At 35.4% G+C, this 22,221-nt stretch overlaps 1 protein-coding gene across 6 annotated transcripts in view; it reads right to left on the bottom strand.

The window, feature by feature from the left end:
- Positions 1 to 22,221, bottom strand: part of PARG (poly(ADP-ribose) glycohydrolase) — a 216,280-nt gene that overhangs the window by 93,861 nt on the left and 100,198 nt on the right. For all 6 annotated transcript variants that reach the window (XM_045841862.1, XM_045841860.1, XM_045841861.1 and 3 more), the window contains 3 exons: positions 18,439 to 18,531; positions 13,615 to 13,772; positions 604 to 683 (listed from right to left, as the gene is read on the bottom strand). In XM_045841862.1, coding sequence (XP_045697818.1) covers positions 604 to 683; positions 13,615 to 13,772; positions 18,439 to 18,531 — 331 coding nt within the window. The remainder of the gene's footprint in view (positions 1 to 603; positions 684 to 13,614; positions 13,773 to 18,438; positions 18,532 to 22,221) is intronic.

Here is a 22,221-nt window from a genome sequence, read left to right as displayed (position 1 = left end):
ATTTAAAAAAAATTGATTTTAGAGAGACAGAGAGGTAGAGAAACACTGACTTACTGTTCCATTTATTTGTGCATTCACTGGTTGATTGTTGTATGTACCCCTGACCAAGGATCAAACCGACAACTTTGGCGTATTGGGACAATAATCTAACCATCTGAGCTACTTGGCCAGGGCCAAGTACAACACTGTTTTATAAGAACTCTACAAAAGGTTTAAAGGGAACACAAAAGAGAGGAATCGGTAGAAAGACAATGAATTAGTTGACTTCTACAAATAAAGTAATTGTAATAGTCAATGCTACTTTAAAGCACGCCAAAAATTTATTTCCTGGTTTAATATACTTTCTTTTGAAAATATTAATTTATTGCTTTTATTCATGAAAACACATTATAGTATGTTATACTGATCTAATTTCAGAATATATAAAACCCTCTACACACTCATAATGCACATGTATATATATATATACATGTGCATAAACTCTAGATTGTAATATTGAATTATTTGGTTTGGGTGGGAAGGTGTATTTTGAACACAAAATGTTCTTGATCTGAACTGTCCCCATCAGTGGTAAAAATTATAGTAAGAATGAAAGAAATTTACTTTTCTCTGTGACTCTTCTAAAGTAGCAGAAGAGCGTTTTAAGCTTCTCTGGTTTTCTTGAGGAACGTCCTTCAAACAACCTGAAAGAGATCAAAAATAAAGATTCACAAAGAACTAAATCTGTATTACTACTACTGAGTAATAAAAAAAAGTAATTCTTCCACAAGGCAAATCTATAATGATAAAGAAATGGAAAACTATTGGGATTTAAATGGCATCCTGAGAGAACTGAAACCAACTAGAACCAGGCTTCCTAGAAGTTGTTCAAGTCAGATGGCACTCTCTAACAACTATGTTGCTCCAGTCTACCTTCCTCCAGGGAGAAGGCACCAACCATCCGGTCCCCCAAAGTCAATTAAGCCAGTGAGTTAATGCTCGATTATTTTTCCAATGGCAAATAATATTTATAATTCACATATTACTGGGGAGTTAAATGATTAAAAAGTGTTTGAAAAAAATCCACATGATTGTTTGTATTGAGGAAGCAGTGGGGGAAGTAACAACAAGTAGAATAACAAGTGGGTATAACAAGATGTTGAAGGGCTGACTAATCCTTGGTAATTAAACAAATACATTTTGTGCATGGTAACCAAAACAGTGCCTATGCTATGTCATCTAGTTTCCATCAACCAGGACTTGTACTACTTAATTTAGTTGTCTTTGAAATGATTTGGCATTGTTACTGGTAACACATTATGCAATTTATCCTGAGGAAAGAAAAGCAGGGCTTTAGAAGTATATGACCTGAGTAAGTAGTTCACTAAAGATTTCAAACACAAAAGCATGCTTTTAGGCACCACACCTACTTTTCCAAAAGCATTTAAAAATTACAGAGAAATTCTGGATCTATAAATGACAAAGTATTATTCATCTGCTTCTAGTTATATATCCTGGCTTTAAAACCACGAACACTTTAAGTAAAAGTTCACTTCAGTAAATGCCAAAATGGGTAAAATTTTTCATGATTAGAAAAGCAAGTTTATTAACTACGGTAGAGAGGAAAAAGTTATTCCATGAGAAAATCCTATTGAGCAAGTAAAATGAATTAGCAAAAGGGAAGGAAATGCAGATTTCAAATGACCTTGTTTTTCAGTGATCTGAAATTCTATATTCAGGGTCAGTTTCTGAGGAAAAAAATTATATGAATACTTAGTTCCTGAAAAGAATATTAATGTCAGAAAGCATTTTAACCAAGTCACAAATCAAATTTTTAAAAGATTAGTGCCTGTGTAACAAGTTTACTCATCTAAGAAAAATTATTTTAAATGTTTATTATAAATACTTAAAAATTCAGCTGCCTGCCAAAAGAACGGATCTTTGAGAGTATGGTTTTCAGCTTAGTTTCTTCTGTAATATTGACTAGAAGGGCTTATTTAAATCAAAATGATAGTCAAAATGAAGAAGCCACTTGGCAGTTGAATTAAACATCCTGTATGAAATAAGTATGATTTACTAAATAAATATCTTGGGATCCATTGCCAAATCCCTTTCTAGGTTTACTGTTTAGTAGAGGGAAACAGTATTAATATAAAGGCAGCCACCACCTTTTCTTAGAGATGAATTGATATACTTATACAATTCAATTAAGGGGGAAAAGTTTCTCTTCCACAGAATTGTTGCATTGTGAGAAGAAAATGGCTGCTGACCTTAAGAAATATTCCCCCCAATATAAAAAGTATCCCTCAGTTCTACATGTGGTCAGCTGTGTAAAAATCACCCAAAAGTATATATACTTCATAACCATGAGTACAAATTAACCTCGGGAGCCTCTTGGGACTATAGGTTTATTACTATCCAAGCAATATGATTTTCCTGGAGGATTATGTGGCCATTATCACCACCAACTACAAATACGCACCATTGTTTATTTTGCAGGTACAAACCTTAGAGGTACAAATCAAGCAGAATCTCAATGTATTCTGTTTATCCATTGTGCATAAGTTTCAAAGCCTAATTTCAAATCACTATGGAACCAAATATGCTTTCCTGGCTTCCTGATGGAGCAGGGAAGTGTGTGGGGGTGGAGGTATAGAGTAAAGGGGGAGGTGGAGAGAAAGTCTGGGAAGATGAAGCACATTTAAAACTCTTATGCCAATTCTCAGACTTTCCTGATGAAAAATTTTATAGTACTATGTATAGCCACCTGAATTATGCTGGTATGAAAGTAAGTGGAAAATAACATAAAAATACAGGCAAGCAGCATGAGTTAAAGTCACTACAACAGTGATGTATATATTATCCAAGGGACAGCTTTTGGGAGAGAAAAGGAAGGCAAAAGAGCGAGGATGAAACTAGAAAAAGGAGACAGAAAAATAGAGCAGGAAAGATAAAGGGGAAAAGAAAGACAGAAATGGGACTGGAGACAAAGGAAGGTTCTGAAAAACAGAAACTCACACAGAAAGACACAGAGAGAAACACAGAAAGAGAGACAGACTCATGAGACAATTAGACTTCTGATAATAATCAAGCACTATCCATTTCTTTAACTTCTCAAAACCTTGTGTTGTTTTTTTTTTTAATTTAGGTTTTCAGGTTCTGGGTATGTATATTTGAAGGAGTATTTTGAGTCAGCAGGTGTGCATGTAAACATGAACATAAACTAGGCCATAATAACCCCTCTGCATGGAGGCAAGACATTTTGGCCTTTAACTGAATAATTACAGATTATTAAAGAAAGCAAACAGAAAAAGCTAGTCAGGCAACCTTATGTTTGTTTTAAACAAAACTTTTTATTTTCAAGGGAATATGTCATTTAAAGTCGATATTAACTGGTATTTTTCTTTCCATACACATAAAGAGAAACATAATAATATCATTCCCTGAATGACATGTTGATAACATTACCAGAATTAGATTCTAGACACACACCCACCCCCCATGGGATTTCAAGTTAAGAATTAATCCCATTAGTATACAGTAAATCAAACCCAAAGCACTATAACCTACATGTTAAAATGGAAGCAAATGATAATCTCAAACCCAGCCAGAAAGTCATTCTCGGCTTTTCTGTGAAGTACTCTGCCATATGGCCCCAGCAGCATTTTCAATCCAAGGAAGAGGCAGATGTAAGAGCCTCCTGGGCTGACCACTGCCGTAGCCCACAATTAATCTCTGACCATTGGTTTCTAAGCAATCTTAGAAGCATCAATGCTAATCACATTAGAAAGCTTTATATGAATATTTAGGCCCTGAAAGGCAAGCAGGGGAAAAGGTCAAGGGTATTTAACATAACTAAGCAGAGCTGGAAGAACACAACAATAAATTTAAAAAGGAAGACTTATTTAATTTATTGACGTCAGCTTCCCAACACATATTCTGAACCATTTTTCTTATTCAATCAAGTAGCCAGTCATACCTCTTTTGAGCCTAAATACCCACATGTGAGCACGCACACACACATAGCTCCCAATTGCCAGAAACAATAATCATAAATAGCAACTATGCAAAAGAGAAAATACAACATGTTCTATAATCAGCTTACCAAATTGCTCACCAAATTAGGTACTTGGTATTTCATAAGCCACATAGAAAAGGGAATTTTTGGTTGTTTCCCATTTCTGGAGGGTACCCAGAGCATTTTGTTCTTGAGAGGACGCAAGACATAATGAAAGAGCACAGAGTTTAAACAGAAGACAATATTCAAGTCTCAGTTCTGCTGACAAGTTATTTACTCAAACTGAACTGTTAGTATAGAAGCTTCCCCACACTTAGAAACGTCCAGAATCAAAGTGAGCTGTCAATAGACTGTATATCAATGATCATGTATATAATCCTCGTTCCTGTTGTTTGCTAGTTTAGTTTTATTAAAAACACACACTATCTCAATGAGAGGCAAGTGCACATATCCTGCTGTTGGAGAGTCCCTAAAACAACTGTATATACCGCAGGTTTTACCTGCTTTAATTCATTTTCAGTTCTGGTGATCTCCGCCCCCCATCCCCCGCTAAAAAAAATCTGTCAGCCAGGAAGATAAGAGTAGGCCTATATACAGACCTACTGAAACTCTATTTGGTGAAAATACTACTGGGATACTTTGAGTTTAAACCTCTCACGGTCACTTTGGACTGATGAATGGCTGTGGTTCATTTTACAGATCAACAATTATTTCTAAGGAGAGTTCTAATCTCTGACTAGGTATGAGGTAGAAGTATTAATGTGGTTCATTGAAAGGAGGCTGTATAGCAGAATCATTAAGGGATACAGCTTCTAGAGGCTGCTGCGTATACCCTCCTGAATTTGAATCCCAATTACACAAATTAACTTGGTGAAGTACACTGCCCTCTAAGCCTTCGTCTCCTCATCTGAAAAAATGAGAAAAATGCCTTACTTATAAGATTAATACAAGGATTAAATTAAAAATATAGTGATTGGTAAATCACAAGTACTTAGTAAATATTAGATATTATAAAGAGATACTCTCATGCAAAAGAAATTTCAGATAATGCTGAGAAAGCAGAGGTACTTGTGCTGGATAAGGCATTACGTAATAGCCAGCAAAAAAACAAGTCATTTACATAAGATGCTCACATTGTTCTGATCCACATTCCCTTCATGAAGAAAGGTGGCTCAGCCTATTTTCCCACCAAGCCTAACATGCTGACACTCAGAACCAACCAGCTCAGTCTTTAGGATAAATGGCCATGTAAAATCAAAAAGATAATGATGCTGTTTCCAAGAAGTCCCAGTGTTCCTGTCAGAAGTTTAGCTGAAAAATAAACATGCTTTAACATTAAAACATGTTTTGAAATTAATATATATTCTGGTAATTGGTGGCAGAAAATGGAAAGTCATCAAAGCCAAACTTCCCAGGACTTCTTGACTTTATCTGTCAGCCATCCCAAACCTGTGGTCCACCTTATTGTTGAGAGAAAAAGGCGGTCAGGTGTGCAGGTGCCCAGCCCTCAGAGGGTCCTTGTGTTTCTTTTCCATGCTTAATGGGAAAGTCAGGATAAAAGGGAGGTAATGATAGTATGTCCTTGGGGCCATAATCAGGAAGGAATAAACTATCTATTCCAGTTGTTCGAGAAAGGCTCAAAAATATCTGTGGATTCCACTCTCAAAATCAAATTAAAAAAACTGTCTAATCTTTTTAAGTAACTGTCTTCCGCTCCATTTCTGATGATTGACTTGTTCTCCTCTTAAATAACTATTTTTCTTCTGATATAAAAGTAATAAATGCTCATTATAAACAGTTTGAAAAATATAGAAAAGGATTAGTAACATTTTAAATCTCATCACCTAGTGGTAATCATAATTTTGACTAATTTTCTTGCCAATCCACTTCTGTGCTCATACACCTATATGCAGAGATGTGAATACAGAAGTATATTAATAGATACAAATATTTTAACATATCGAGGTTGTATTCTATTTACAATTTTTTATTCCTTGCTAAAACCTACAACTGCTGATTCTAATCACGTTTAACCTTTCACTCCATTTCTTTTGCTTTTTCTTGTTTTACTGACGAGGAATGTATATTTATAGTTATCCACAAGAGAACCTTAAGCTTTTTAGAGAAGGAGGCTATAAACACTTAATCAAAATGTAGGACTAAAGTTATCTGTGAAGAGTTTTAAATACTGAATTCTTTTTTTTTTAAGATTTTATTTATTTAGCTTTAGAGAGGGAAGGGAGGGAGATAGAGAGAGAGAGAAACATCAATGTGCGGTTGCTGGGAGTTACGGCCTGCAACCCAGGCATGTACCCTGGCTGAGAATCAAACCTGCGACACTTTGGTTTGCAGCCCACTCGCTATCAATCCACCGAGCTACGCCAGCCAGGGCTTAAATACTGAATTCTTAATAAGTGAAACTCAATGTCTGGAATTTGTTTTAAAATAGTCAACGGAAAAAAAAGTGGTATTGGATAGGTGAAAAAAAGTAAAAAACAATACTGCTAGGTAAAAAACAATATTGAAGCTAGGTGATTAAAATATGGGCTCATTATAATGTTCTCTTTATTTTTGGTATGTTTAAAAATAGCCATAATACAGTTTTTAAAAATAACTTTTTAAAAAAAAGGCTTTCTGATACAACCTTAATTTAGTAAGCAAACACATAACTCATCAAAAAAAACCCCACCAAATTTAAAAAGTCAAAAATTAAGTCAAAAAATCAATCTTCTGAGAAAGCTTATAACTAAGACAGCAAAGGATTTTCTTAAGGAACATAAGACGCATTCACTAGCTGATTACTCATTCCACATAAACAAATTGTAAGTAGCAACTGAAACACTCATTTTAAAGCATTATTAACTAGAGCAACTTCTTTCCAAAATAAAAAAAAAAAAAAAAAAAAACCTAGAAACACTGGCATTATCTTCAGAATTCTGGATAGAATTTTTAAAATTTAGAGCATCTCTACAGATCTTAGCGATGATCAAACATTTATTCCAAATAAACAAAAAAAGCTACTTACTGTCTGCAGAATTATTATTAATATAAGAATTCTCTTTGTGGAAATAATTATACTTCTATAAAATGAAATTTCCACTTCTTACATACAAATTTTAACCATTCCCTTTTCTGTACTAAAAAAGAAAACCTACAAGAGATACAAAGCCCATAACTACTACTGAGTGAATCTAATTATATAGTAAATACTTAATTTTTTCAAATAGGCAAAAAAATTTGATTTCATAAGCAGATTCTATACACAACTGCAATAGCAGATACTAATGCTCTTTGTTTTCTCTCTGTCCTTCCCTAAAAACCAGAGACATAAAAGATAAAAACTGTTAATTACCTATAGCTTAAAAATAAAACACCTCCTAATTCATAAGAATAAGATACAGTTTGAAAAGTAAAAGACTGAGGACGAGTTACAGTCCTAGAACTCGGCCACTAACCAGTCATTTGATATCTCAAATGTTTCATCTTCAAATTTATTTTCATTCACTCCACAAGAATTTATTGAAGGCCTACAATACATGAAAGAATGAAAACAACAACAAAGGGGATAGATGAGATCCCTGCCCCACTGAAAGGATTAAACAGACAATGATAACAAAATAAGTAGGCAGTACAGTAAGAAAAGTAGAGAAAACAGCCCTGGCTGGTATGGTTCAATGCACTGAGCTCTGGCCCACAAACCAAAGGGTTGCTGGTTTGGTTCCCAGTCAGGGCACATGCCTGGGTTCCACAACTGAAACACTCCAGGTCCCTGGATGGGGGGTGGGGGGGGTGTGCGAGAAGCAACTGACTGATGTATCAATAACAAAAGGGATGGATAAAATAAGATAAATGTATCTCTGACACATCAATGTTTCTCTCCCTTTCTTTCTCCCTCCCTTCCCCTCTCTCTAAAACTCAATAAATAAAATCTTAAAAAAATAAGTCTCTACAGCTCCACCACTACCACATTATCCCAGCTAGCATCCTTTCCTAGTGCACTGCAATAGTCTCCCCAACTAGTTAAGCTTATTGTATTCTGACCTCTCTCCAATGGGTTCACATATTGTAGTCAAAACAACCTTGATTCATTTACTCTCCAGTCTCTCCTTCCGCCCTGTCCCTCCCCCCATATTAGTCCCTGGGCCTGTGGCATCCTTCTCACCACAGTGCCTTTATACCATTCATATTGTTGCCTCTCCCCAGAATGCAATCACCTGTCCTCCTTGGTAAAAACTCTTACTGACTCTTTCATACTTAGTTCAAAAGTTATTTTCCCCAGGGAAGTTTCATCTATTAAATTATATCCTCTACTAATATAGTGTTTTGATGCTGTGCACCTGTCCTTTATATCACCAGAGGTACACACAGGCTGTCATAGAAACCCAGAGGAGTAGGAAATCTATCCTGGCAGGATCAGAGAGCTATTAGGAACAGTGATGTGTGAACTAAGGCTTGAAGGATGGGTCAAAGCCATGTGGGGAACAGAAAGGCAGAGAAGTCATAAATTAGCTTGTCCCTTCCCTTGTAATCCCAAGGCACTTAACGCACTGTGGAGAATATTATAATTGTTCACTGTATATTTGAATAAACTAAATGACTAAATGGTATGTATTCTCTTAAAACAAACTTAGCTAATGTACCAATTTGGGAAAAAAGGTTAAAAACATGCCCCTGACAACTGGACTTACACAACCAAAGAAGATATGACATAAAATGGATACCATCTTGTTGAAATTTTAAAAATATTCTTACACAGCTGACATTATTTTTCATTGTTGCCCCATTCCTCCTTGGTGTTGATAATGGAGAGTAACTGTATGTAACAACAGACATTTTCATTTATATTTTAATGTCTGATAGCCTTAAAAATATAGTCCAAGAATTATTAGTTTAAAAGTATTCTTACAATTAAATTATCTCCTATACTTTCATTTGCCAAACACATAAATAAAACAAAATGTAATAAGTTGCACTAAACTGTCTGTGGCTTAGTTTTAATAAAAATTTATATTAAGTACTAACCAGCTGAATCCTAATCCTAGAATTTTTTTTTTTAAGATTTATTTTTAGAGAGGGAAGGGAGGGGAGAGAGAGAGAGAGAGAGAGAGAGAGAGAGAGAGAGAGAGAGAGAGAGAAACATCAATGTGCAGTTGCTGGGGGTCATGGCCTGTAACCCAGGCATGTACCCTGACTGGGAATCGAACCTGCGACACTTTGGTTCGCAGCCCGTGCTCAATCCACTGAGCTACGCCAGCCAGGGCTCTAATCCTAGAATTTTTAACATCTTAAGAGAGAGAGACACTTTCTAAATTTCAAGAAGGTAAAAGCAATGCCTTTGGGGCTAACATTCCATGTCACTGTGAATCCATTTTAGTGAACATTGCCTTGTGGAGTTGTCAGAAATTCTGCCCACATAAAAGTGATATTAGAAACAATGATATTCGAGTAGCACAAACACACTTATTGCCCAGGCCTTAGTTCTAAATGCCATACCATTCTCCAATAAAAGAAACCAGGAATTCTTGGAAAAATGATTGATTCCAGAGTACAGCCACGGAAAATATAAGATGAGCCTGGAACATCCTGTGATGCCAGAAAGTAAGAAATGCTCAAAATAAAGATTGGGGCTTGGTGAAAGAACACAGAGGTCAACATGAACGAGCCCTAATAGCCAAAGCTAAAATAATTTGAGGAGTAAAATAAGTGACAATGCTAAATTCTAACTCATAAATATCCTTAAGTCCATTCTGATATTAATATTAAAAAATATAGGAGAGACTTCCGGCCAAGATGGAGGCATAAGTAGACACACTGTGCCTCCTCACGCAACCAAAACAAGGACAACAACAAATTTAAAAACAAAAAACAACCAGAACTGACAGGAAATCGAACTGTATGGAAGTCCTACAACAAAGGAGTTAAAGAAACATGCATCCGGACTGGTAGGAGGGGCAGAGACAGGCAGCTGGGCAGAGAAGACTTGCACCTAGGTGGCAGCTGGCAGACCAGGGCGGACAAGCAGCAGCTGGTGGACCCTGCCAGGCAGTGGATTACAGACTGAGTGGTCCCTCGTTCACATGCAGATAAACCAGGAGGAACAACTGGGGAAAGAGACTGACCACGCAATCCAGAGTTCCAGTGCGGGGAAACAAAGCCTCAAACCTATGATGAAAATACCTGTGGGGGTTGAGGCGGCAGCGGGAGAAACTCCCAGCCTCACAGGAGAGTTCACTGGAGAAACCCACAGGGTCCTAGAACTTACACAAGCCCAACCACCAGGGAATCAGCACCAGAAGGGCCCAATTTGGTTGTGGGTAGTGGGGAAGTAACTGAAAACCAGCAGAGGGTGGAACAAGCAGCATTGTTCCCTCTTGAACCCCTCCCCTACATTTAGTGTCACAATGCAGCAACATGGGTTGCCTTGCCCTGGTGAACACCTACGGCTCTGCCCCTTACTACATAACAGGCATCCTGAGACCAAAAAAAAAAAAAAAAAAAAAAAAAGGCCCAAATGAAAGAACAGATAAAAGCTCCAGGAAAAAAATACAACTAAGCGATGAGGAGATAGCCAACCTATCAGATGCACAGTTCAAAACATTGGTAATCAAGAGGCTCACAGAATTGGCTGAATGTGGTCGCAAATTAGATGAAAAAATGAAGGTTATGCTAAGTGAAAAAGAGGAATATGTACAGGGGACCAACAGTGACGGGAAGGAAACTGGGACTCAAATCAATGGTGTAGACCAGAAGGAAGAAACATACATTTAACCAGAACAGAATGAAGAAACAAGAATTCAAAAAAATGAGGATAGGCTTAGAAACCTCCAGGACATCTTTAAACATTCCAACATCCAAATCATAGGGGTGCCAGGAGAAGAGGAAGACCAAGAAATTGAAAACTTATTTGAAAACACAATGAAGGAGAGCTTCCCTAATCTGGCAAAGGAAATCAACTTCCAGGCAACTTCCAGGAAGTCCAGAAAGCTCAAAGAGTCCCAAAGAAGTTGGACACAAGGAGGAACACACCAAGACATATCATAATTACATCACCCAAGATGAAAGAGGAGAGAATCTTAAAAACAGCAAGAAAAAGGAGACAGTTACCTACAAAAGAGTTCCCATTAGACTATCAGTTGATTTCTCAAAAGAGACCTTGCAGGCAAGAAGGGGCTGGAAAGAAGTATTCCAAGTCATGAAAGGCAAGGACCTACATCCAAGATTACTCTATCCAGCAAAGCTATCATTCAGAATGGAAAGGCAGATAAAGTGCTACCCAGATAAGGTCAGGTTAAAGGAGTTCATCATCACCCAGCCCTTATTATATGAAATGTTAAAGGGACTTATATAAGGAAAAGAAGATAAAAAATATGAACTGTAAAATGACAACAAACTCACAGTTATTAACAACTGAACCTAAAACAAAAACAAACTAAGCAAACAACTAGAACAGGAACAAAATCACAGAAATGGAGATCACATGGAGGGTTATCAGTGGGGGAGTGGGTGGGGTAAGAGGGGTAAAAGGTACAGAGAATAAGTAGGATAAATGGTAGGTAGAAGATAGACAGAGGGAGGTTGAGAATAGTATGGGAAATATAGAAGCCAAAGAACTTATATATATGACCCATGGACATGAACTAAAGGGAGGGAATGCAGGTGGGAGGGGGTATGCGGGGCAGCAGGGAATAAAGCGGGGGGAATAGGACAACTGTAATAGCATAATCAATAAAATATATGTTTAAAAATAAGCTTTTTATCACATTTCACACACACACACAAATATATAGGAGAGAAGGGGAAGGGATAGGTCTTCCTTATAATTCCAATTAATAAATGCAGGAAGATGGAATTAAAAATCACAATAGGCAAACACTACAGTAATAACTGTTGCAGACAAGATCCACCAGTGGGTGCTAAAATTAGTGGGGGAAATGTGAGGCAAAATGTTTGCATAGTACCAACATATCTCCTCCAAGATATTTATTAACCCAAAAGGAAAAGTCAGTAACCATAAAGTGGAAAACCAAGCAGACACCACCTTAGCCAGATGATCACCAGTAGTAGGATACGTCAACATCATGAACCCACTGAGAATGCACTGAGAAGGACACAACATCAGTTCTGTGGTATTTCTGCCAAAATGTATTATCTTTACTCCATTTGTACAAAAATGTCAGCCAAACCTAAACAGAGGGGCATTCTACAAAATAACTGAATAGTAGTCTTCAAAAGTGTCAAAGTCATAAAAGAAAAAGAAAAACTAAGAAACAGAGTGAAGGAGAAAAGAAAACTAAATACAATGTGCAAACTGGGAGGGTCCTGGAACAGAAAAATATATTAGAAAAGCTGCTGTAATTCAAATAAGGTCTGTAGTTAATAATATTATAATAATACTGGTTCTACCTGGTTCTGATAATTTTACTATGGTTAACATAGTAATATTAACATTAGGTGAAGCAGGGTTAGTTGTGTACAGGAATTCTGAGTACTACCTTTGCAACTTTTTACATATCTAAAATGAATTGAAAAAAAACGTTTTTAAGACCATTAAAAAGGTAAACTAAAATAAATGGCATTAATGCACCATTCAACTTTGAAGACAAAAACAGAACAGCACACAAAAGCGTGAATGTGCTCCTCAATGGTATCTCCTCCTCTGAACTTGCCCACACAGCCTCACCCTCAGAGGCAAGAGATGGGGATTGGAGGGAGGTAGTGGAGGAAGACACAGCATACTGGGAAAGAGGAGCATATATTGTAACAATTTCCTGAAGGCAGCCCCTGATATGAGGGAAGAAAACTTACATTCTATCTACAGATGCCAAAAGATAATTCTCAGGTAAAAAGGAAAAAAATAGAGATTTTCCCAGGAAGGAGGGTTGTGTCATTGGGAGTAAGGAGTGGGAGAAAGAAAAAAAATGTAATATTCATTTGCAAAGAAGATTTCACATTGTTTATGTAGATGATGGAGAGAGTAATCACTTTGGAAAATGGTTGGAATTTAAAACTTTATCAACACCTTCACAGCGTAATATTGTATGCAAATAATATAAATATTTTTGTCTTCCATTTAAAAATAATACATTGACAAATTAGTCATGTCTATAAAAAGTCAAAGTCAACTTTCATTTTTGCTTTTCATCTTAACAGAAATGTTTTTCAAGTCTCCTAAGATAGTCAGACTCATGATTTTAAACTCAGACTTCATAAAGAGGAGGACCTGCACTTCAGCTCTAACATTTTTTCAGCGTACAAAGAATATAATGTACAATAAATGTTCTTGTGAATAATCACACTGAAGAGGAATAAAGAATTCAGGAAACTCAAGACGGGAAGACATTCTGACAGGGTAGAAAGAATACGGACCATGGAGTAAGACAGACCTGAGATTAAACCTCAGCTCTGCATTTTACTGGCTCCTATATCCTAATCAAGTTCTATAAACTTATCTTGCCTGCAAAATGGCAAGAATACTATTCAACTAACTGTATTATAAAAAATAAATTAGGTGAGTACACATAAAATGTTTAGCCTATGGCAAATTACTCTATAAATATTATTAGTTCTTTCCTTCCTTTTCCATTTCATTGTTAAAGAGATGTTTTCAGAAAACATACCGATTGAAGTTAATGTCTGGGTAACTAGAATATTCAGATTTCATCTTAGCATTTCGACGTGGAAATGTGCAGAAGAAGGCATTAGCTAAAAGACTGGCAATCTGCTCCTGTGACATTGTGATGGAATGATTCATTTTCTGCTTCAGGAGTGGTATTGGCTGACAGAAGAAAGAAAAAAATACAGACAAGGAATGCAATAATTAGTTCAGCAATTTCAAAAGCAGAGGCACCAAATGACATTTATTAAATTAAAGTAAAAATAACATCAGGCTTCTCTTGAACTCTTAAATCAGCAATACTGTTAGAAAAATGTACTGCTTTGATTAACTGCAGATTTCTTATCAATAATAATGATAGTGAAGAGAACACAAAACATTACTTACTAGTGAAAAACCAGATTGCTTTAGCAAGTAAGAAATAAAAACACATTACCCATGTAATAAAACTTAAAGCAAAGGGTGAATGAGAATAATACAATGTTAAATTTAACTATTATCGCATATAAAAATTTTGTTCTCACTTATATTAAAGATTGTTAGAATAATTTTTCTTTTAGTCCTAAATAAAATAGTCTAAGGAAAATAACTCAATAAGTCTTTTCCTTCTAATTCTGAATCACACTTCACATTGACAATTTTTCTATGAAACTCAATCTAATTTTATGACAGCAATTAATAGAATACACACACACACACACATATATATGCAGACTTACGTATAAATTTTAAAGCAAGCATTTCCTACCTAAGCATTCCAATTCAAGGAAGAAGCAGGGCATTTTATCTTCAAAAATTTGATGTCTGAAATTCCTTCTAGTTGTACCAAACCCAAACTTATTGACCTTTTAGTTTCAGTATAATCCACAGGACCTGATTATTGTATCCAGTGGGTTTTATTCTATTCTAAATGTTTAAATATGTTTAAAGACACAATGGTAAAACCAAAGACCAACTGCCAACATCTCTTTTACACATCAGTTGTTAAATTCAAAATGTTTAGAGGATGCTTTTCCTTTTCTCTTTCAATAAGAGCCAAAATTAAGTATCCTGGATACCTAGATTAATCACAAACCACTAAAGAACTGTTCTGATCATATCTCAGGAACCAACACCAGAAATGACACTGAGGAAAGGCAGGCAAGAGAAATCAAAACTGCAATACTATAAGAATGAACTTTTCTCCAAGTAACAAAAAATACACATAATTGTTAGAATAAGAGTTGGCTAGAAAAAGAGATGGTTAAACTTGCAGTTCAACTATTTCTCTTGGAAAAATACAAAGATAAACAGACAAGGGAAGCATAAAGAATTTATGTTCACTTTGGTATTCAAATTCTCTCATTTTAGGCCTTAGAAATCAGTATTTCAAAGAAAGAGGAAGTTTGTCACATTGCTCTCCATTTCCCACTTTATACATTTATTTACAATCCAGCAATAAGTTTAGAAAAGGTAACAATGTGTCAATGGCTTAAAGCAAACTTGTACTTGGTTTTAGTAAGAAATGAGATTTTAACTACAATATACTAAGTTACCCACAGTATGATATTAAAAATTAATGGTCATATTTTAAGCTTAAGACACTTTAAACACAAACTTTTCTTGTCTCCCTAATAACCAAATAGGGTAATTTTAAATAGAATAAATGATTTCTGTTCTCTTGGTGAGGAAGAAATGCCTGAAAGCTCATTTGGGAAAAATCTGAGGATGGAAATCTTACCATCAAGCACTCAGCTAAAAAAAATAAGCTAATTAATATAAAAAAAGACCTTTCCGAAAGTACATGTCCAAAATTTGTTTCTTTTAATCTTCTTTTTTTTTAAATTTTATTTTAATCATTGTTCAAGTACAGTTTTCTCCCTTTTACTCCCAATCCAGCCCACCCTCCCAACCCTCCCCACTTCCCTCCCATTACCACCCTCCCCCTAGTTTTTGTCCATGTGTCCTTTAAATTTGTTCCCGTAAACCCTTCCCATTGTCCCCTGAAATTCCCTCTTCTCTCCCCTGTGGTCACTGTCAGCCTGTTCTCTATTTCAGTGTCTTTGGTTATATTTTGCTTGTTTCTTTGTTTTGTTGTTTAGGTTCCTGTTAAAGGTGAGATCATATGGTATTTCTTTCATTGCCTGGCTTGTTTCGTTTAGCATAATGCTTTCCAGCTCCATCCAAGCTAATCTTCTTTTTATAAATAGAATATTCACCATTCAGATTTGGTCTAGAGAATGTTAATGTGATAATTAAATAACAATATATGTAATTTAACTTGTCAAAATATATTTTGATACCAAATTAAAATGTTACCTCTGCAGCAGAATTTACCTTTCAGTAGACAGCACAGATTTAAAATGTTCTCCCCAGTAATACACTAATGGTAGAATAAAGCTATCTTAAATCAGGACAAAACGTTGGGGAGCCACGAGTCTAATTTTGGTTCTGCCAAGTGACTTGTTATAGCTTACAAATTTACAAGCTTTTGAGTAAATATATCATTAAATAAAATATGAAAACATTCTCTCCTAAGGATGAGGGGAAGAGAAGATTAAGTGATTCATGCATGTCTAAAGGTAATACACTGTCAATCATGAACTACACATTGAATTCAAAAGCATTTAATTATGTGGAATCTAAAGAACAATATAAATGAACAAATAAAATAGAAACAGACTCATAGATACAGAGAACAGACTGCTGGTTGTCAGAGAGGAGGGGCCTTGGGGGCTGGATGAAAAAGGTAAAGGGAATAAAAAGTACAAATTGATAATTACAAAATAATCATGGGGATATAAAATAAAGCATAGGCAATATAGTCAATAATACTATGATAACTATGTAAGGTGCCAGGTGTCTACTAGAAATATTAGGGGGAAACACTTTGTAAAGTATAATATATGATTGTCTAATCACCATGCTATACACCTGAAACTAATACAAAATAATATTGAACATAAGTTTAAAAATAAAAAATCATTTAATTAAGCACTATTAAATTTGGGGACACAAAGAGGAGCTCCCTTGAGGAAGAACATAATCAAAGGAGATAGATATATAAAGACATAAATTACAAATAATGTGCTAAATATGATTTGAGTGCTACAGGAGGGATTAGCTTTGGCTGGGAGAGGTAGGGGCTTTGCAGAGGAAGTGAAAGTTAGAGCCTAAGAGGCAGAGAGAGCTTTTACTAGGTGAGGCAAAAAGCAAGGAGGGAAAGGAAAAAAGAATAAACACAAAACATAAGCAAACAAATACAGGCATAACTTGTTTTATTGCACTTTGCAGATACCTTGTTTTTTACAAATTGAAGATTTGTGGCAACCCTGCATCCAGCAAGTCTATTAGTAACATTTTTCCAATAGGCTCAGATTATGGTTAACATTTTTTAGCAATAAAGTATTTTATAATTAAGGTATGTACATTGTGTTTTTAGACATACTGCTGTTGCTGTTGCACATTTAATAGACTACAGTATAGTGTAAACATAATTTTTATATGCACTAGGAATCCAAAAAATTCATGTGCCTTGCTTTATTGAAATATTTGCTTTACTGCAGTGGTCTGGAGTGAACTGTGTATTATCTTCAAGGTATGCCTGAAACTTCCAACATAAATAACCAGGTGAGTTTTAAAATATATTTATCTGGCCCAATGAAAAAAACTTATTTTAGACACAGTGCATTAATGCGGTAAAATTAAAGTTACATAAAATTAGAAATACCACAGTGAAATGCTAACAAGTAGAGCACACTGGAAAAACATTCAATGGTTCTCATGTAAAGGTGGCAGAATGGCCCACAGGGTTCTGGACATGGTTTTTGGTTGTCCCGAGGACTATGTTTGTGGTCTCTGGGATACCCTAATGACAGACCAAAGTATGAGAGACCATCCCACACATGCAGAAACTACTCCACCCAAAATGCCCCCAGAGCCTCTGTGGAGAGAAACAATGTTAAGTAGGACCCTGGCTAGCATCCATGTAGCCAAGGGGGCTGGCCCTAGAAATAAAAGACACAGGCAAATTCAAACCACTGTTGAGAGAAATATAGGAAGAAAATCATGAAGAACAAACCATTGTGGCGGTTTAAAAATGTGTATGCAACTTCCTCCTTCTTTTAAGAATTAGAGTTTAATTCCCACCTCCTTGAGTGTGGGTTAGATTTGAGCAACTAATTTCTAATGAATAGAAAAAGTAGCACTGATGATGCTGGATGCCTTTAAAAACTAGATAAAAAAAAATACAATAGCACTCATTGCTGTCTCCCTTGAGCACCTTATTCTGGAGAAGTCAGCAACCAGGTCATGAGGACCCTCAGCCAGCCTATGTAAAGGCAGGCCCATAAGGCACTCAAGTTTGAAGTAATTTGTTATACAGTAATAAGCAATTTTAAAACTCCAGACAAAATGGAGTATTACCAGATTCTTTCTTCTATTTTTAAAAATTAAGAAAATACCATGAGTTCATTTATTATATAATATACTACTTTGGGGAGTAGAGGAGGAAGGAGTAGGTATTATTAAGCCATTTGGAAGATAATCCATTAGTATGTTTTTGAAATAATCACTACTGTATTTTTTAGAAGTTTAAACAAAAAGAAAAAGAAGTCTGAGTAAGCAAACTTTAACAGTGTAAACTGAAGCTCAGAAATTGAATGCTGTATTTTTAATGTCCTTTTCTAGCATTCCTTTATCCTCTAACCTTTTCTAGCAAAATCATCATATTTTTTGGCAAAAACTTTTCCCCCTCCCTCTCTCTCTTCTGCTTCCTTGACCTGGACCATTAAGAGTTTAACTGTGAGTCAGAAGAAAGCTACCAGGGAAGAAGGTTATTTCCACTAACCTGGGTGCAAATATTTGGCAGACAGAGTGCAATTTTCACCATATCAGGCAAAATGGACTGATATAAATGTTGGGCTTCTGCTTCTTCGAGTACCTGAGAACCAATAAAATTTGTTGTCAGTGATGTTGGCTATGAACTTAAATTACATACCTGCTTTTTATAGGATTTCATAATAATGCGTATTATCAGTACTAACAGGGGCATTAAGACGAACTTACAAATTTATTTCCAAAGGTATGCATTCACCTTTAATGTCCTCTGAAAACTAATTAAGTATGCCAAATATCATATACCTCTCATATAAGCATTCACAATTAAATAAAACACAAATAAAGAATAGTACACTCTGCCCTTGGTTATATCAACTAAAAACTGCTTGACCATCAAGAACTCTCTCAGAAGCCTTCAAGGACCCATCTGACTTCAATAGTCTAGAATTTAAAGAAATCGCCATAAAAGCAACACTCATTATTTCAGACTATATTATTGGATAGTAAACAGTGAAGTTTCTGATAACATTAGAATTTTCCTTTTCCAGGACATAATTTCCATGTCATGATTTAAAGCACAACAAAGTTGACATTCATGGCCCATTTTTGTCTTTTATAATTTCCCATCTCTACTAGGTTTCAGAAATTACTTTAGGCCTTTTAATCTAATTTCACTCTAAACATCAGAGTACTTCTTTAAAAGTACTAAAAATTACACCACCCTTAACTAGGGGATACAGTCAAGATTAAAGTAAATCATTTATCTACTTGAAATCACACTTGAACTAGAAGAGGTCATATTTATAATCCAGTCTAATACTGTCATAATTGCAGAGAAGAGACAACTGAGGCAAAGGAGGTTACCTAATCATCCTAGATTGTGAACATCAATTAAGCAACTAATCAGATGTAGAACCCATGTCCTCACCTCTGTTCCACAGCTCTCCCTACTTCCTTATGGGACCAGTATTTGGAATTGATAACGTAAAGACTCTTCACAAATATCTATAGATTTCCTCTGCTATCAGAATATAGATATTTAAAAATATCTATAGATTTCCTTTGCTACAAGCTGAAATAGAAAAATAGCTATTCGCCTACCTGCAGCTGGACTGGGTTTGTAAGTAAACAGAAAAAGTAACAAAGACAATTTATATTCACTCTGGTTTTACAGGGAGTTCTCAACACTAAGAACTGTCTTTTACACCAAAGCTCTAAAATTTAACCTATGCTTATCACAATGAGAAAATTTTTAGTCAAAATGAACAGAAATATATTTGCAATTCAGGGATATACAGGTATATCTATTAATGACAGATATACAGAAAACTAAGCAAGTGAACAAACAACAGAAGACAATTATTAATTCTGGGGAAAACAAAAAGTTGTAGAAGAGCAGAAAAGCAATCACATCTAGATACAGTGTTTTTACCATCCTACTAAGAAAACAGAATACTTAATTGAAATAAGTATAACTATACTGGGAAAATGGGAAAACAGAAATAAGGCTTTGCTACTGGTGATGGGGGAAGTGAATGGTAGCTAAATCCTAATCTTCTATATTGGGAAATTTACATATTAAAACAAAATAGCTCAAGAATCCAAAGTGGTTAAATAGCTGTCTCTTCCATATAAACCTTTAAAGCCTCTTCAACTCTAATAAAAACAAAAGCTAAATTTAAAAAAATAATACACTCATAGAAGGCATTCTACTATTTTAGAGACACACAAGACAATCTTAAAATTTTTCCTTTTCTGAGTACCTTTGGTAAGTTAAAACCATAATTTCTAAATCATAATTTGAAGCATAAAAATGACATGGCCCCTGTTTTTCTTTTATAATTTCCCACCTCTACTTGCTTTCTGTACCTGAAAATACGTAATATATATTAATGCATTTGATTAAAATATTCAAACTCTTCTTACTTATAACTTATCTTTTTGCAAAACAATTAGTCTGAAATAAGTATACATTCATAGGAAGTTGCAAAAATAGTATACACAGAGGTCCAATTTACCCATCACCCTGTTTCCCTTAATGGTTACATTTTACATAACTATAGTACAATATTGAAACCAGGAAATTAATACTGGACCAGTTTATGTGTATAATTTTATGGTATTTTATCCCATGTACATTCCTATAACCACCACCAAAATCAATATAATCAATAAAGAACTGCTCCAGTACAACAAACATCTCCCTCATGCTGCCCATTTACAGTCACAAACTCCTTCCTCTAACCATACCTAAACCTAGCAACCAGTACTCGTTTTCCATCTGTAAAATTTTGTCATGTTATATAAATGAAATCAGAGTATATGACAAGTATGTCCTTTAAAGACTGACCTTTTTCACCAAGTATAATGCCTTTCAGATCTATTTTTTAATTCAATCTTTATTGTATTTTTTCCATTACCATTTAGTCCCCTTATATTCCTCTTTCCCCATGCAATTAGCACACTGCTATCCAGGTCCATGAGTCCTTTCTCCTGTTTGCTCAATTCTCTACCCCCTACCATAATCCCACTCCACCTCCCAGCTGTCATTCTGCTCTCCATCTATGAGGTTGTCCCAATTTTCCTTGTTAGTTCAGTTTGTTCATTACAGTTCACATATGAGTGAAATCACATGGTGTTTGTCTTTCTCTGACTGGCTTATTTCACTTAGCATAATGTCGTCTGGGTCCATCCATGCTGTTGCAAAGGGTAAAATTCTCGGCAAAGTGGATTAGGCCACAATAAAGGCCATATACGACAAACCCACTGCCAGCATCAGACTCAACAGGCAAAAAGTACAAGCATTCCCCTTAAGATTGTGAATAAGCAGGGATGTGTACTTTTACCCCTCTTATTCAAAAAAGTATCAAATTCCTAGCCACTGCAATCAGACAAGACGTCTGATGACAGGCATTCAAATTGGAAAGGAAGAAGTAAAGCTGTCTTTATTTTGCAGATGAAAAGATATTGTAATAGAGAACTCCAAAGATTTCACCAAGAAACTACAAGGACTGATAAATGAATTCACCAAAGTGGCAGGATACAAAATTGATATCCAAAACTCATTTGCATTTTTATACTCAATAATGAACAGAAAGGAATATTAAGATACAATCCCATTCACAACTGCTTCAACAAGAATAAAATACATAGGAATAAACCTAACCCAAGGATGTAAAAGACCTGTACATGAAAAATTATAAGACACTGAAAAAAGGAACTGAAGAAGACACAAGTGGAAGCACATACCACGTTCCACATTCATGGATAGAAAGAACTGACATCATTAAAATGCCCATACTACCCAAAGCAATCTATAGATTCAATGCAATTCCTATCAAGATTCCAATCACGTATTTTACAGAACTAAAACAAATATTTCAAAAATTTATTCAAAACCAGAAAAGGCCCCACACAGCAACAACAATCCTGAGAATCACGCTACCGAATATCAAAACTTTGATTACAAAGCCATAGTAATCAAAACAGCATCAAACAGCTGGCATCAAACAGCATGGTACTGGCATAAAAACAGATACATAGATCAATGGAACAGAATCAAGAGCCCAGAAATAAACCCATACCTTTATAGTCACTTACTATTCAACAGAGGAAGCAAGCAAACATAATTGGCTAAAGTTAGTTCATTCAATAAACGGTGTTGGGAGAATTGGGCAGATATGCGTAGAAAAATGAAGCTAATCCATCTTCTTACACCATACACAATAATTAATTCAAAATGGATCAAAGACTTAAATATTGGACTCAAAACCATAAAAATCCTAGAAGAAAA

This window comes from Phyllostomus hastatus, unplaced genomic scaffold (assembly GCF_019186645.2).
Source record: "Phyllostomus hastatus isolate PE091 unplaced genomic scaffold, TTU_PhHast_1.1 phas_contig_38, whole genome shotgun sequence".
NCBI classification, from domain to species: Eukaryota; Metazoa; Chordata; class Mammalia; order Chiroptera; family Phyllostomidae; genus Phyllostomus; species Phyllostomus hastatus.
Note: the sequence above shows the minus strand (reverse complement) of the source record. Positions and strands in the feature narration are given on the sequence as shown.